Source organism: Aspergillus vadensis (genome assembly GCF_003184925.1).
Source record: "Aspergillus vadensis CBS 113365 unplaced genomic scaffold BO88scaffold_30, whole genome shotgun sequence".
NCBI lineage: Eukaryota > Fungi > Ascomycota > Eurotiomycetes > Eurotiales > Aspergillaceae > Aspergillus > Aspergillus vadensis.
The window spans coordinates 405170-420367 of NW_020292068.1; the positions used below are offsets into that span (position 1 = coordinate 405170).

The window sequence follows — 15198 nt, forward strand, 5'->3', positions numbered from 1 at the left end:
CAATCGGGAAATGATTGTCGCTGCGTGAAGTGGACAAACATTCCGTGTCGGACTCCATTCCCCGGAGAACATTTTAAGAGGAAGAAATACACGTCATGTACTCGACAGAGGAAATTCAATCAATTGTACATGTGCTAAACGATGAACAGAACTCCTCTCTACTGAATTTGCAACCAAACATGACACCGGCAGAATCTACAGCGAGGAACCCACCGGTGGCCGCTTGCTGGGGAATCCCCCATTCGGGTGAATGATAACCTTGGTATAGCCGTCCACGCGCTTGTCGAATTTGTCATATGCCGTCTCGGCCTCTTCAATTCCAATCTCATGAGACACCACGAAGCTGGGGCGCGCCTTGCCGGCAATGATCAGGTCTCGTAGCTGCCGGTTATAGGCCTTGACGTTACACTGGCCCGTGCCGAGAGAAAGTCCCTGCTCACAATGTCAGCTTCAGTGCATCCTATCCCAAAAGAGCAGGCGTCTACTATACCTTCTCGAAGAGCTTGCCAAAGCTCAGGCTAATCATCCCCTTCGCAGCCGATGCATCACCCGCACCGGGGTCACTGGTCAGTCGTCAGCCAACATACTCCGTCGTAGTGCGATGCGGGGGTGACAAACCTAGGAACGTAGAGACCAGGAATACCCAGTCCACCACACGCGCGAGTCACACGAATCATGTTCTCGAGCACGATGTTCGGCTGCTCGGTCGAGTTATCTTTACCGACAGCTTGGTATCCAACAGCATCCACGGACCGATCCACCATATCTCCGTTGTGTGCAATGATCTGATCGACGGCATCGCCCGCGGTAAAATCAATGGGGGTGGCACCGATCCGTTCCGCTGCCCTCAATCGTTCGGGGACCCGATCTACCACGTACACGCGAGATGCACCGCGCAGCTGGGCGGAGTATGCTGCCATGAGACCAACGGGGCCAGCCCCGAAGACTGCTACGCTGTCACCTGGCTGAAACCCTGATATTTCAATGCCATGCCATCCTACTCGTATTAGCGGACGTGGTCTTGGGGATTCAACTGGGTTCGTGGGGGAGTATACCTGTGGGGAAAATATCTGGTATGCCTATGTTAACCGATCACCGAAGAGTGAGAGCATCGACTGCCTACCTGCCAGCAGAATAAAGTCCGCTTCGTGTTCGGTTCCTGGTGGGAGCTTCAGGGCATTGAAATCAGCGTAGGGAACGCGCAGGTACTGTGCCTGGCCTGATGGTCCACTCGGTTAGCATGAATCTGTCTAACAGTAAGGGGGTCACACAGACCTCCGCGGTAGGGTCCCATAGCCACGTATCCTGTGGGATTCGATGTCAACGCGAAGATACGCACACCGCTCACTCAGAAGAGACGAACCGTATGCACCACCAGCGAAGCCAGGATTCACACCCGTGCAAAACGCTGTCTTCCCTTCCTCACAGTTCCGACAACGACCATCCGCAACGTTGAATGGCATGACCACACGGTCGCCCTTCTTTAGTAAGGTAACTCCTTCCCCGAGTTCTTCGACAAGACCGAGATTCTCGTGTCCTAGATTGTTCCATCCACGTCAGGGTGGGTAGAGATATGAGATCAGAGTTCAACATACCAAATGTGATACCGGGCTCTGCCGCCGTCCTTCCTTCGTACATGCTGGGGATGTGTGAGCAACATTGTTGTATGGACCCTATTCTACCCTACTCCTCAATTGCACTCACTGCAGATCAGAACCACAGATGGCTGCCTGTCATAGCTGTCAGCAACTGGGCGGAGATTGTTCTAGTCTACACAACATACACTGGTAACCTTGACGATAATGTCATCGGGGTGCTCCAGCTTGGGCCGCTCCACCTCCTGCACCTTGACCGTGAAAGGCCCGACGTAGTTCAATGCCTTCATGGATTGGGATGCCATTTTTGCTCCGACTGATGAAACAAATCCGTCAAAAACAATGGGATTTGCGGTTATGTTTGCTAAATGTCGGTCATGCTAAATATTTATGGGTATATATCAATCGAGGAGTGGGGTGAGGGGAACGACATGAGGAGTGGGGGGAAAAGGTGGGGGAGGGGCGAGACGTAAAGACCGGCGGACCGTGTCTGGCTTGTGGATGCCGACCGGGTGCGGAACAGAATTCCCAGGCCGAACATTGAACCGGCTTTAGATGGACGAAGCAAGTTGATGTTGTGATCCATGATGCTGTGGCCGTCCTTTTCTGGGCAACCGGGGAGGAAATGGCCGTAGAAGGAGAACTCCTCCGCGGGCACATCCTTGACGCTAACCCGGAGGGGACTAGTCGCTCGGCCGTCAATTGGGGAAAGTGGAGCGGGCCATGGCGGGTTAAATTCCCCGATCTGTGATTTCCCTGCTGGGAAAGCATCAAAGATATCTAGAGTCACTTCCAAAGGGCAGATCACGATGGCGACATCTGCGGAGCCCTCCAAAGCATGGCCGCTGGTGGTAGAGCTAAGCGTGATGGATCGGCTCTTTGTCATCCATATCCACCCGATTTATAGCCCTGCTATCTCCTCGCAGCCTGTCGGACAAGCTCGTAGCAAGCAAGCAAGCAATTGTTGCCCGCGTGCCCTTCAGGAGACCAGACGAATTCCTACAAAACTTGTACCTTCATAATCCTCAGTCATGGTCGTTATCTCCCGTTTCAGATCCCTTTGGGGCATTGATCCCGGTCCGGAGCAGACCGAATGGAGAAAGAAGTTGGTTGAGTTCAAGGCTCACGGCTACGGTAAGCTGGCGCCTCACTGCAATGCCCACAAGAGTTAAACTAACGTGATAGTCTAACAGCTGGAATTGAGATTGATTTTGCTTTTATGAAGCCCGAGGAACTGCAGCTTCTCCGCAAGAATTGTGATGAGGTGGGCCTGGAAATCAGCATTCTGTCAGTATCTCAACTATAAAGTAGTAGCTGCCCTTGTGAAACGGCAATTGAGCTGATCGATTGCAGCCTCTTTTCCGCATGGCCGAAATATGTCGGCCCCCGCCCTCGTGGCTTGACCCCAGATGCTCACCTCGAGTTCTACCGAGGACAACTTCGCCTGGCGACCATCTTGAAGCCAGTGGTCATTAATGCACAATCTGGGGCGTATGATCCCCTCCACTCCGAGTTTACCACGCTCAAGATATTGACTCGCTATTTTCCTCAGTGACTATTGGAGCTTTGATGAATCTGTCTACTTCTACCAGAAAGCTCTTGAGGTAGAAAAGAAAGAGGGCTTTGAAGGCATAGTCTGCCACGAAACACACCGAAACAGATCTCTCTTCAACCCTTATTCGGCCGACTACATTCTGCAGAGAGTTCCAGAGTACGTAAATCTGGTTATGGGTCATTCCTAGTCCGATACTGATTATGCAGGTTACGTATCACTGCCGACATCTCACATTGGGTGGTTGTCTGCGAAAGACTCCTAGATCAAGGCGAAGAAGACCGTGAGATCCTCGACCGCGTGATCCCACGCGTAAGCCTGTCACTCGTCCGAACAGAAGCAATACAGAATAGATGATTGACATATTTATTAGGTTGGCCATATCCATGCACGTATGGGAACAAAGCAGTCGTCACAGTGCCCAGAGCCTCTAAACCCTGCATTTGCTCCCGAGCGGCAATTCTTCGAGGAACTGTGGCTTCGAATCGTCAAGTCAAGACAGCAAAAAGATCCCAACTGCCGGATCACATGGGTTCCGGAGTACGGGTGAGTAGCGATTGATCCGTGGTTGTTTAGCATCCTAACATTGTACACAGTCCATTCCCATACCATCCAATCGGAACTGCTCACACCTACGAGGAGCTTGCAGACAGTGAGGGAAAACGACTGCAAGCGCTATTTGAGTCAGCTGTTGCGCAGTCATAGTATGTGATGATCATTAAGTCGGAAGCATAGATACTCCTGGAATAGACAGCAAGTAAATTACGGCTGTGTACTGATCCCAGACCTCTGCAGTTAAACGAGTAGATCAATATAGGCAACAAAATCAAAAGGGCCATTTAATACTGTCTTCTATAATGAGCTTGATCCAACGGACTCCCTGGACCGAGATGAACTCGGGGCTGCTCAATGAATTGGAAATTACAATAGATGTCTTTCGGAAACGTGGCAAAGATATCGACAAGATGTGTTCTCATCAGACATGCTACGGATCAGGGTTCAGTATATAAGGAGTGGTTTTCATCGACTAATAGTTATCCTTTAATACATATCTCACAGAGTGCAGGCCGTCGACGAAGGCACATCGCAACAGAAATTCCACGTATTCATTCATAAAGGGTAGCCGAGCGCCATGCAAGCTAATGCAGTGAGGGGGTGAGTATAAATTATTGAATATTCAACGCCTTAGCTCTATTCCGGATAACAAATAAGTTATAGCTCCTCGACTAGCATGATATTTGGATAAAACCAATTGTACTCCCTCAGCTTGAACTTGGTTTCATGGGTGCAGAAACTGACATCTCAACCAGCCATTAGACCCAGAATTTCGAATAATTTCGACAAGTGCGCCTTCCTTGACGTGTAAAAGAAGGACCAATTGAAAGCGTAAGGACGCAAGCTCCATTTTGTTAGCAAGGGGCCTCTCTTCTAAAACATGGGATTCTTGCTACTATCGAGAATGCTACTCCGGGGCGACCCTCGCATTGAGGAGTGCCCTACGCACCGGCCAGAGAAAGGAATGCACGTGGACTGGTAACTACATTAGTTCAGTGATTAACAGACCAATCAGTGTATTAGACATGAAGCAGATCATGTAGCCGCATCTGCAGGATATTTGCTAGTTACCCGGTAGCGTTACAAGTTGTGTTACATACATCAGTAAACAGTGGGTTCGAGGGCATTCATTTGTCATAATGCTAGCGGGAATAAGAATGGAGGTCTCAACAATATGCAGGCCTACAGTTAGGCGCCTGAAATACCGTTAAAAGGCGTATTCACTCTTAGATGTCTATTGAGGTTTCGTCACGTCTTCCTGCTCGGAAGGATGACTTTCTCCTTCTTTACTTTATCAATCATCAGTTTGCCTCTTAGTGTTGAGTGTATGAGGTGTGAGTAGGTAAGATAACCTTGCTGCTACTAAAAACACGGAGGCGTTTCTCTACAAAATCAATTCATACATAATCTTCACTCTGACTTGTACTCCCTGGCGGTGTAGGCAAGCAAGGTAAACCTAATAATTCGGATGTATCTTCAACACCTGCATTCAAAGAGGCGTCGAGCGCAACCAAAAGTATCTATAGTCTATCTCACAAATGGCCTAAATTTGCGGAATGGATGGGATGCACAAATATCTACTTCGTATTTCAGTGCAACTTTCGAATCACGGAAAAATCAAGCATGAAAAGCGGGGCAACGATCCTGTCACGTCGCATTTCACCGACAATCATTACGACTTTGATAGAGAAGGTCTGAAGTCAGCTCAAAAGTTTGCATGCCGAGCGATCCGGTAAAAAGATACGCTTTTTTCCCCAGATACTTTCAACTCAGACTTCCATTCAAAAGGTAGGGAAGGGAAAGTAACGATGCCCGATCTTCCTATTCTGCAGCCATACTATGAGCTTATTGCAGAATACACAACGCCCCAACAGAGCTACCAGACATCAAGCATACGGGAACGCAAACTGGTGCACCCAACAGGAAAGACAATCTACTTCAGAGAAACCTTGCTATGACATGGGTGACGGCCCATGGTCATTACCTCCAAGATCTCGAATGAATCAAGATTTCAGGATCGGCTTTCTGGTAGACCCCCGGTCTGGGCATAGCGCCTATAGCCAACTCAAGCTAAAGCATAGGATCGAGAAGGGGGATCGGCGTTCTATAGCATTATGGGCTGTATCCGCTGGACTATATACGGTGCAGAGTTGTACGCGACCCTCACATGCAAGAATGCCCAATCAGATTTGTAATTCACATTGCTAATCTTGACAATTAGTTCTCTGCGGGAGGCGACCGAGCAAAGCCCGTGACCAGGTGCTCCTGTTCTGCTGCTCTGAAAGGGATACTCCGAGCCGATGCATTGCCTCCGCACAATACCTGCAGGCGAATAACTAGCGCGCAATCGAACATAGGCTGATTGGCTGATACACTGATTTGCCAGAAGCTAGCAGGGCTGGTTGGGCTGGACAGGGGAGCTTCTGTTCATGCACGCGTTCATGATGTGATCGGAGATTGCAGCATGCTGTGGGTTTGGGGGCGCATGGAGACCGACATTTTCACCATTTCGGCAAGGCGACCTTCAAAGCTACAATACTCCATTACTTTGGTATTATGCGAGCGACAAATTCGATGAGGATAAATTTTTTTCATAGAAAACAGAAGCCAACATGGACAGAAATAATACATGACAGCTAACAAATGTTTTAGAGCTCTTGAGTGATGATCAGCGGCGGTTAGATCCGTGATATTTGCAATTATAGATGGAAATTGTAAGGGTAGAGTAACATAGTCATGGTCAGCATTATGGTCCGACCATCCGAGGGACATGCCTTGGTCAGCACTAAAAAGACAAGCTGCAATATCCAGAGGTGAGGCATATTAGGCGCAAATCTTCTAGTTATAAACTGTGAAGCAACGCCGCTCATCGTTAGATTCCGCCAGATCATTCAATCCCTCATCACAACACCGCTTTGTCTATTACCTCCACCATGCGATTCCTACAAACCTTCCTTGTGGCTGCAAGTATTGCTCTTTATTCACCTGCCCTGGCCCAAGAGTTGTCCGGCCAGGGGTACATTCAGGTGACCTCTGAAAATGGAGTGGAATTTCTTGGATGCCTCACCAATAGCGGTCAGTGGGATCTTTCTGCCTGTGCCGCGGTCACAGCCCGTGGAGGGGGTCAGCTGGTTACCCAACAAGGAAACTACTACACTCTCACCGAAGCGTTAGACATCACTGTGACTCCGGACGCTGGAGATGCCAAATACTGGTCTAGCACGGGCTACAATTCTTTTGTAAGTACATGAGTAATTTACACAACAGGGCTTGGATACTAATAATGTCCCTTACAGGGCGAGCCAAGCAACCTTGAAGCTGATGGTGGTGTTGAACACAATGGGGGAGGCGGCCCGTACTGGTATGCGGCCGCTGAGCCTACCGAAGGCGCCCCCGTTACCCTGAGTGCGGAAGAATCGGATGGGGCTCAGCGTGTAGTCCTCGTCTGGAAGTCATATTATTAAAGGTCTTGCTCAGGGGGCGCGTATATTGAGTCTATACTACTTTTCTAACTGCAAAAGCTGGTCAGAGAAATTGGCAGACCTGTTTCAGAATCTGATAGAGTTGAGGCGGACTGCGACATGGCATCTCATTATGGCTTCTTCAATGCCTATGTATAGTCGACCCTCCAATTGCCGGTGTCAGCTTAACCCTGTTTTGTACAAAGCATGTCAGACCTACCATCCTATATGCTAAATATACGCTGCAATGCTCTGGTCTTCCTTGGGGCATCAAGTCCACTGGTTCCGGTAAAAGGACAGGCTACCGTGCCTGTAACTATATACACTTCGATCTGGTGATAGTCAGGGACACTAAATAGCCACGAATTCCACTCTTTGAGAGTGTGAACAATATCGCATGTAATGGGCCTAGGGTCTGAATTGTCGTAGTATGAATATGAGGCTCACCAAGTCCTCCAATGGAGTTACACGGATACAGGATAGACTTCATGGGGCCGGGATCTTTCCGCGGCATTCATCTCTGGAGTTGTGAATGGTTGGTCAAACAAAATGAACCTGTTTTGCCTTTCGAATTAGTGGCCAGATGCGTTGATTACTTGGCTCAAAGGAATGTCTAATGTGAATGAGCTTCTTAATCAAGACAAGTCCTGTGTCTTAGCATGTCTTTGAATTCATTATATATCATCGTCTACGTAAATTGCCATAAGTAGTTCTCCTGGGAAAGCTGTGTCCCCGTTGAATAACGTAACACTTTTCAATAGTATGGGAACACTTCTGACCCAAGTTGTTAAAATGAGTATGTTGAATTGCGAAATAAAATAACAATAAAAGCTAAGTGAAAGCAGGGTGACTTACGCAGGTCTCGCGTAGCTGGAGGACCCACTCTTTTAGTGCGGAGTCTTGTGGAATCATCTTATCTTCGGCCTATCAGAAGCCTTCATATTCTCTAAGAGTATGGCCGAAGTACCCATCAGTCTTCAGAAAATAAAGCCTATGATATCTGCAGATCTTGGCTTTAGATCTAAGTTGCAAGAATGTAATATTCTTGATATTTTATCTCTGGGCTTAATTTCTTATCCTCAAATTCTTTTCACCCTAAATCCGACTTCAAGAGTTTTTTTTCTCGAACCTCCGTACTTCCACGGGTTTACGTAAAAGAATCAGCCAGTGGGGACATCGCAAACATCGCGCCTTTTAGCAAGAATAGAAGGGCGAGGAATACGAGGAGGCTTGCTTGGCAATTTATCGGAGATAGAAACAGTCGAAGCCTCGAAGGAGTAGACTTCCTGGTTAGGAATATGGATCTGATAAGATCTAGCTGAGTGGTGAAAGACGCATCAGCCCTGTCTTGGCATTCGGTCCTACGAAGTAGGAGCTTGTAAAGATAGATATAACCTCCTACATCCCACCGCAACTATAAAGTCGCGATTCATCCCTACATCATGGCAGACCAACACACCATCTACTTACACTTCAACGATCCTTGAGACCCCAAAACCCTGACTCTCATCCAACATGCAGTTCAAGGTTGATAACATCCCTTCCCTCCGATGTCCGATAACCCAGTCTGACCATGCCAGATCCTTGCGCTTTCCGCTTTTATGGCCACTGCTGCTGCCACAATTGACGTCGCCTTCAGCGGCTACTACTACGCCGACTGCGTCTCCCCCAGCATTGAGGCCGCCAACGTCATCTCTGGTGCCTGTGGGCCTGCTAACGGCCTCCCTCTCAAATCTTTCTCCGCGCACATCTACTCCGGCTCCTGCGATGCTGGCACATCGCCTATCTTGAAGATGTACACCTCCACGGGCTGCACCGATGAGTCATTGTACGGCGAATACAACATCACCAGCGATACTCAATGCTTCGCGGTGGATGCAACGTTCCTGAGCAATGAGGTTGTTTGTGAGTAATGGAATAATAGTGAGCAACATGCTCTCTTAAATCTATTTACTTTTCCAATCGAAGTACGAAATTGAAAGTTCTATGCACCCTCTCCACGACGGGGATATTTGCCAATTCCATTGCGCCTGTAAAGGACGACGTGGTACTGTCTACGTAACGTTGATATGGAATTATTTTATTGGCTCGAGTAGGAGACCGGTAGGCCGTAGCTCTATGAAGGGGTGCAAACCATCTACCATACGGAACGGGAAGAAGTAGCTTGTCAATAAAGGTCAAATGAGGTGATTGATTACTAGGCAGTTATGAAGGCATGAATGTCTGGTTCACGCAAAATCAATGGGATCGGGTGAGCATTCCATGGCAGCGAGTTCATGACTATTATCCATTGAGTTCAGCACGGGGCATAAGCAGAAGTGATACCATGGGAAATATTGGGCGTAAAGAACATACTAAAAGCCTATGAAATCGTAATTCATAATACCGAGTCTGTAATACTGGATGTCATGCTGTCTTTAAAGCGTTTAGCAAAATCTTGAATGTTGAATAGCAGCAATATATTCCACATACAAGTTTACTATGACGTAATCAATGGGGCAATGGCGCATCTGGGAGCGCGTCAGACTGAAGATCTGGAGGTGGCCGGTTCAAGCCCGGCTTGCCCCATTCCCTTTTTTGAAAATTTTTTCGACTTTAAATCTTGCTTTCCTAGTATTGCTCTAAATTATTTCTGATTAGATCTTCGTAAGGCGTCAAACTCAATTGTACACAGAAGACTCAGCTAGCAGCTATATAGGCATAGAAACATGTTGATGAGCCAAACTTTCCGATGGCCCGGAGTCGTGTTGCTACAAACTGCCTCATGGTCTGAAAATATATTCAAGCAGAAACTCGTACAGCCCACACCTTTATCGCATAAGTTATTATATGGCGTTCTTTCAGCGTCTTGCAATGCCTCCGTCTTCCCCGTTACGTAGAATACTCTCATGTGGTGACTTGAGCCTGGACATGCTAATGTCTTATTGTTTGTATCAGTAGAAAGCTCCCAGATGATAGAAGAGATGGGTGGAGCTGGAACGGATTCTCGGGGCCGCAATACATACACTATGTAGGTTACATACTTTCCACACTTGTAATAGTGTGGCTTACGGAAATAGTACATGCTGAGGATACGTCGAAATGCAATGTCACCCATCAGAATGTGGGCTTGATGAAGCAAATGGAACCAATGTCCTTCCTGTTGTCCCTTTTGAGCCGAGTTGGGCCGAAGTCGAACTGTAATGCGAAATTACAAATCGATCGTCGGACGAGATCCAGTTGAGCCCCTGTCACTTTGCCGTTTTGGGACATTCGTCGGCCGAATGCTGAGTCATGCATAGCTGACTCAGCCATAGTTTGTCAGCCCTGCAGTGCCAACCCAGGTAAACAAGGGAGAGCGTGACATGTAATTGGTGATTCTGCCAGCGATATTAACAATCTTCAGTCCCAGCTGGGTCTCCTTTCGGGGGCAGCTGTGATATCCTTTTGTCTATTTAAAATCTATCTTTTTGGTGGGTTCCTCTTCTTCCAATTGTTCTCGTGTGATCTCGCTTTCGGCTTTACCATATACTCTTTGCTCGTTGCATCCAATTATTATCTTGTATCATTCCTAGGGCTACTACCGGCCATCACTACAACCACGATGGTCAAGTTCTTTCAGCCACAGCCAAAGATCGATCCCTTGCCTACAGGAATTGACCTTACTGGCAAGACCGCGGTTATCACTGGTGCCAGTGCAGGTCTGGGTCTTGAAGTCACCAAGCAGCTTTTGCGCTTGCGCCTCTCCACCGCCATCCTCGCCGTGCGCAATGTCTCCAAAGGCGAGGCCTGCATTGAATCGTTGCTGCAGGACCGCGGCATTCAAACCGACAACCCCAAGCCCACAATCAAGGTTATGGAGCTTGACATGGATCGCTATGATAGCGTGCAGCAATTCGCTAAAACTCTCCGCGAAGAGGTTCCGGTGGTTGATATCCTCATCCTTAATGCGGGAGTTGCTTCTTTAAACTTCGAACGTAGCCCAAGTGGCCACGAGAGGGTGACGCAGGTGAACTACTGCTCTAACGTGCTGCTGGTTGCCGAGCTTCTTCCTCACCTGGAAGCCGGTGCGGAGCAGACCGGCTCCTCTGCCCGGATCAGCTGGGTAGGCAGTCGCTCGCACGAGTCACCCAGTTTCGAGAAAAAGGCCCCCATTGAAGCCGACGAGGGGGTTTTGGAGCATATAGACAAGAAAGAAGCCTTTGCTCCTTTTCAACGGTATAGTGACACTAAGTTACTCTGTGTGCTGTTCATGTACAGCTTGGCTCCGCGCCTGGACCCCAAAAAGGTCATCATTAATATGATGTGTCCGGGTATGGTAAACACTGGGATGAGTAACATGCTTCCACTGCACCTGCGCTTGATTATCAACGTCATCAAGGCTATTCGCGCCCGACCCGTTGAGGTAGGGGGTTGGGTTATCCTGAACGCTGCGCTCGTAGCAGGCCCAGAGTCCCATGGGAAGTTTCTGGCGGATAAGGTCATCACCGAGTAAGTCCTGCTTCTGCTTAGTCTACCATAGGCTCCACCACCTGATTTTAATTCTCTTTCAGTAAACCTGCAATCGTTACCTCTCCAATGGGTCAGGAGATTCAAACCAAGCTTTGGGAAGAAACAGTCACCGAACTGAGCAAGTTGACCACTCTTCCTCCCCAGTTTCACTAGACTGAACTGGTTAACATTCCACGACGTCGCACCATGTTGCTGCTGCTTGTTGGAAACCCTTTTGATACCACTTTGCCTCCTTGGAGCCTCTTCTTGTTTCTTTCTTCCCCACGACAGTTGCCGTGGTTTTTGTATCTTCCCGTGTCTCTGCTATTCGCCGACCAGTACGAGTGGCACTGTAATGTTCATTCTCGCGGCGGAACATTGTCTATCCTTGTGACACGCGCAGCAAATCTTCTCTTTGAAGCTAGATCAAATAACGTAACCCAGAAACTTTACAAGTAAGCAAGAAGCTTCTATTTTGATATGATGTTGTGGCAATGAATGGAACATGCAGTCACTGGTGAAGGAGAGACGGGTTTGCGAAGAGAGGACATGTCTTATACGGCGGTGATTTTCCCTGTGCATCGATGGCTACTATCAACAAATACCTGCGGATGATGGATGTGATCTCGACTAATGACGGGGAGGTGCCAAAGGCCATTGCAGGAGGTTTGGCCCTGAAACCTTTTCCGCGATTTCGAATGCCCACTGACTTCTGACGTGTCGCAAAGAATAAGATTGATGTCTTTTTTCTGGTCTGCTTATTGCTTTCCGTTGGTTTGTCCAGTCTCTAGTCTGTACTACTGTTCTGTCTTTGTAAAGTAATTACTTAACAGCTAAGCGTAATCTCTGTATGTAAAGAATTGAATTGCTTTTTCTAATGGTCTATCTATTGTATTTTACTTTTTTTGGGGCTGATCGAACGGGCTGCTAATAGGCACAGATAATTGCCCCCCGCCCACCCATTTTTATCCCTGTCATTTCACCTCAGCGGTGATGAGCAGACACCCAAAATTGTTTAATCAATCCTTAGTGATTCTTCAGCAGAATGGCGCTTGTTCAACTGACTGCATTAGCCACATGTGCGCTTTTGCTGGTAGTTCTCCGCGCCACCTTCATTAGTTGGAGACTACAGCGAAAGCTACTGACATATGTGGGAATCTTCTACCACCATTCTATAAACCCTGATAATAGCAATCATAATATACACACGTACAAGAGTGTAATGTGAGACAGGTGCCCCCGGTGCCCCGTTTACTGGGAACATTCTCCAATTGCCCAAAGTTCGTGCGCATCACAAGTATGTATCAACTATGAAAAAGGCAAAGCGGTATCTGACAGGAAACAAATTTACAGAATGAGCCAAATAATATGGCGACCTCTACAGCTTCCGTATTGGTCCAGCGACAACCGCAGTGCTTACGGTTACGGATCGTGCTCTGGCCAAGAAGCTATTCGACAAATGGAGCGCGTCGTACAGTTCACGTCCAACCTCACAAGTTGGACAGAACATCATCACCGGTGGTGACCATCTCCTAGTCATGCACTATAGCGATAATTGGTGTCTATTTCGCAAAACCATAAACCAGCATTTCTCGGCTTCCATATGCGAAAAGAAACATTTCCGCCTGCTGGAGGCTGAGCATACACAGATGATGCGCGATTTCCTCCTGCATCCCGAGAAGTATATGTTGCATACGAGGCGCACAACTAATAGCATTATAATGAGTTTGCTTTTTGGTATTTGTACTCTGTCTTGGGACACACCACATATGCAAGACCTATATGAGATAATGGAGCTCTGGTCTCAAATCATGGAGACAGGTACTACCCCACCAGTGGATATATTTCCTTGGCTGCATTGGGTGCCATAGCAGTGGCTCGGCCACTGGGTTGATCGCTCACAGGCTGTGGCACGTGGTATGAAGCGGCTGTATAGTTCGTTCCACCGACGGGCCATCGAGGCGCGTCGTAGAGCAGAGAGCGCCTCCCAGTATCGAGCCCGCAGCTTCCTCGACGACGTCCTTGATCTGAAGGAGAAGCTTGGTCTTACGGATAACCAGGTCGACTTCTTGGGTGGTGTTATGATGGAGGGAGGCTCGGATACCAGTTCCACAATGCTTCTGGTCATGATCCAAGTGTTGGTGCTCTATCCCGAGATTCAAACGCGAGCATAAGCTGAACTCGATGCAGTCTGTGGAGAACACTGATCCTCAACCTGGGAGGACTTTTCTCGTCTGCCTTACATTAACGTGGTTGTCAAAGAAATAATGCGCTGGCGACCCGTCACATCCTTGGTCTTTCCACACGCCCTCAGCAAGGATGACTGGGTGAATGACTACTTCCTCCTAAAGAGAATCACCGTCTTTCTGAACGTCTGGGGCCTACATCATGACGAAAACGGTTTTCCAAATCCTGATGAGATTGATCCTTCGCGGTTTTAGGGCCGGCATAAGCTGGCATTTGATTATGCCGCTTCCTCCGAGTACATGCAATGTTATTATTATATCTACGGTGCCGGGCGACGTCTGTATCCAGGGATCCATCTGTTTGGATGTAGCATGTTCCTTGGTGCTGCAAAGCTTCTTTGGGCATTCAATTTTGAACTGGCGCGGGATGAAAAGGGCAGTCTTATCCCCATCGACACCGACCCGACCACCAGCTATACTGAAGATTTCCTGGTCTGCCCGCGACCGTACAAATGCAATGTTGCGCACGATCTTCAGCTCATGCGGATACAATTCTCCGAGAATTTGCTCGAGCCGAACCCGTAGTTCTTTCTTAATATGCGACTCCATAGGAGCTCCACACTCGTGCTAGCATCCACTGAAATAGCTTCTATGAGCCTGTTCGTATTAATCTGAGGTTCCGGCTGCTTTTTCTTTCTCGGTGCAGTTTTGCAGCTGTAGGAGTTGCCTGGCTGACGCTTGAAGGAACGGGTGACATGGTAAAGGAAAGAAGGTCTTATCCGACGTGAGGCGTAACGTAACCAGCTACTCAAGTGACTAATCTAGAGGACCTCGTCAGGATATTCCGTCCCGGTAGCTGTGTAGAAGCTCATTTCTCTGTCTTGCTTTAAGCAAACGTCGGTTAGTCCATTCATGCAATGGGTTGAAGGTTCGTTGGGTTGATTTGCAGTAACTGACCCTGGCACGTGCAGGGAGTCAATAGCGTTGTTTCTTCTGTAACTATCAAGGCTCGGACCTTCGGGTTAAAATCATTTCTGTCGAATATATGACGAATGCGAAGTAGCTAGATCTTTCCGCGCCGTGTCAGCATAGCATTCTTTAAAGCGACCACTGCTAGTATATGTACCCTATCTACACATACTTCCAGACATCATTGCAGTTCACAAGGTCCCATTGCTTAATCGCCATATGGCTGGGATAATAGTACACCGTTTACTCGATGCTTTGAATTTCTCACTTTCATTGGTGTGGTAGCCTCGGCTTCACCGTTGTAGCACAAGGGAAAAGAGAGATCAAGGACATATACATTGAGTCTAGGGTATTTGTAAGGTGATTGATATGGTATTACCAGTCATCTAAGCAGTATCCCCTTTGTCTAA

At 48.1% G+C, this 15198-nt stretch overlaps 7 protein-coding genes and 1 non-coding gene across 8 annotated transcripts; 6 read left to right on the top strand and 2 right to left on the bottom strand.

Moving 5' to 3' along the window:
• Positions 1–120: 120 nt before the first annotated feature.
• Positions 121–2190, bottom strand: BO88DRAFT_474346 (glutathione-independent formaldehyde dehydrogenase). Its single transcript, XM_025711815.1, has 10 exons — positions 1784–2190; positions 1705–1730; positions 1596–1639; positions 1364–1537; positions 1276–1305; positions 1124–1219; positions 1056–1070; positions 619–1000; positions 491–563; positions 121–432 (listed from the first exon to the last, which is right to left on the bottom strand). The coding sequence occupies exons 1-10, from the start codon at positions 1898–1900 to the stop codon at positions 196–198; spliced, it is 1194 nt and encodes a 397-aa protein (XP_025558349.1). The 5' UTR covers positions 1901–2190; the 3' UTR covers positions 121–195.
• BO88DRAFT_491475 (uncharacterized protein) lies at positions 1914–2481 on the bottom strand (the record flags this gene model as incomplete). Its single annotated transcript, XM_025712860.1, has 1 exon — positions 1914–2481. One exon carries the CDS (start codon positions 2479–2481, stop codon positions 1984–1986), a length of 498 nt encoding a protein of 165 aa, XP_025558350.1. The 3' UTR covers positions 1914–1983.
• On the top strand, positions 2401–3852 carry BO88DRAFT_474360 (sugar phosphate isomerase/epimerase family protein; the record flags this gene model as incomplete). Its single annotated transcript, XM_025711816.1, has 7 exons — positions 2401–2729; positions 2789–2882; positions 2949–3086; positions 3148–3306; positions 3357–3459; positions 3521–3693; positions 3744–3852. The coding sequence occupies exons 1-7, from the start codon at positions 2627–2629 to the stop codon at positions 3850–3852; spliced, it is 879 nt and encodes a 292-aa protein (XP_025558351.1). The 5' UTR covers positions 2401–2626.
• A 2783-nt stretch (positions 3853–6635) lies between these two features.
• Positions 6636–7166, top strand: BO88DRAFT_419461 (uncharacterized protein; the record flags this gene model as incomplete). The annotated part of the gene is made up of 2 exons (XM_025708391.1): positions 6636–6941; positions 6999–7166. 2 exons carry the CDS (start codon positions 6636–6638, stop codon positions 7164–7166), a joined length of 474 nt encoding a protein of 157 aa, XP_025558352.1.
• A 1441-nt stretch (positions 7167–8607) lies between these two features.
• Positions 8608–9087, top strand: BO88DRAFT_408472 (uncharacterized protein). Its single transcript, XM_025707723.1, has 2 exons — positions 8608–8690; positions 8744–9087. The coding sequence occupies exons 1-2, from the start codon at positions 8679–8681 to the stop codon at positions 9074–9076; spliced, it is 345 nt and encodes a 114-aa protein (XP_025558353.1). The 5' UTR covers positions 8608–8678; the 3' UTR covers positions 9077–9087.
• A 571-nt stretch (positions 9088–9658) lies between these two features.
• BO88DRAFT_t246 lies at positions 9659–9731 on the top strand. Its single transcript has one exon. It is a non-coding gene; the product is annotated as a tRNA-Phe (tRNA).
• Positions 9732–10746: 1015 nt separating this feature from the next.
• On the top strand, positions 10747–11807 carry BO88DRAFT_351116 (short-chain dehydrogenase/reductase family protein; the record flags this gene model as incomplete). Its single annotated transcript, XM_025703526.1, has 2 exons — positions 10747–11633; positions 11696–11807. The coding sequence occupies 2 exons, from the start codon at positions 10747–10749 to the stop codon at positions 11805–11807; spliced, it is 999 nt and encodes a 332-aa protein (XP_025558354.1).
• Positions 11808–12678: 871 nt separating this feature from the next.
• Positions 12679–14460, top strand: BO88DRAFT_429613 (cytochrome P450; the record flags this gene model as incomplete). Its single annotated transcript, XM_025709170.1, has 9 exons — positions 12679–12783; positions 12863–12930; positions 13018–13495; positions 13538–13651; positions 13673–13774; positions 13856–13960; positions 13985–14005; positions 14075–14338; positions 14431–14460. 9 exons carry the CDS (start codon positions 12679–12681, stop codon positions 14458–14460), a joined length of 1287 nt encoding a protein of 428 aa, XP_025558355.1.
• Positions 14461–15198: the final 738 nt, after the last annotated feature.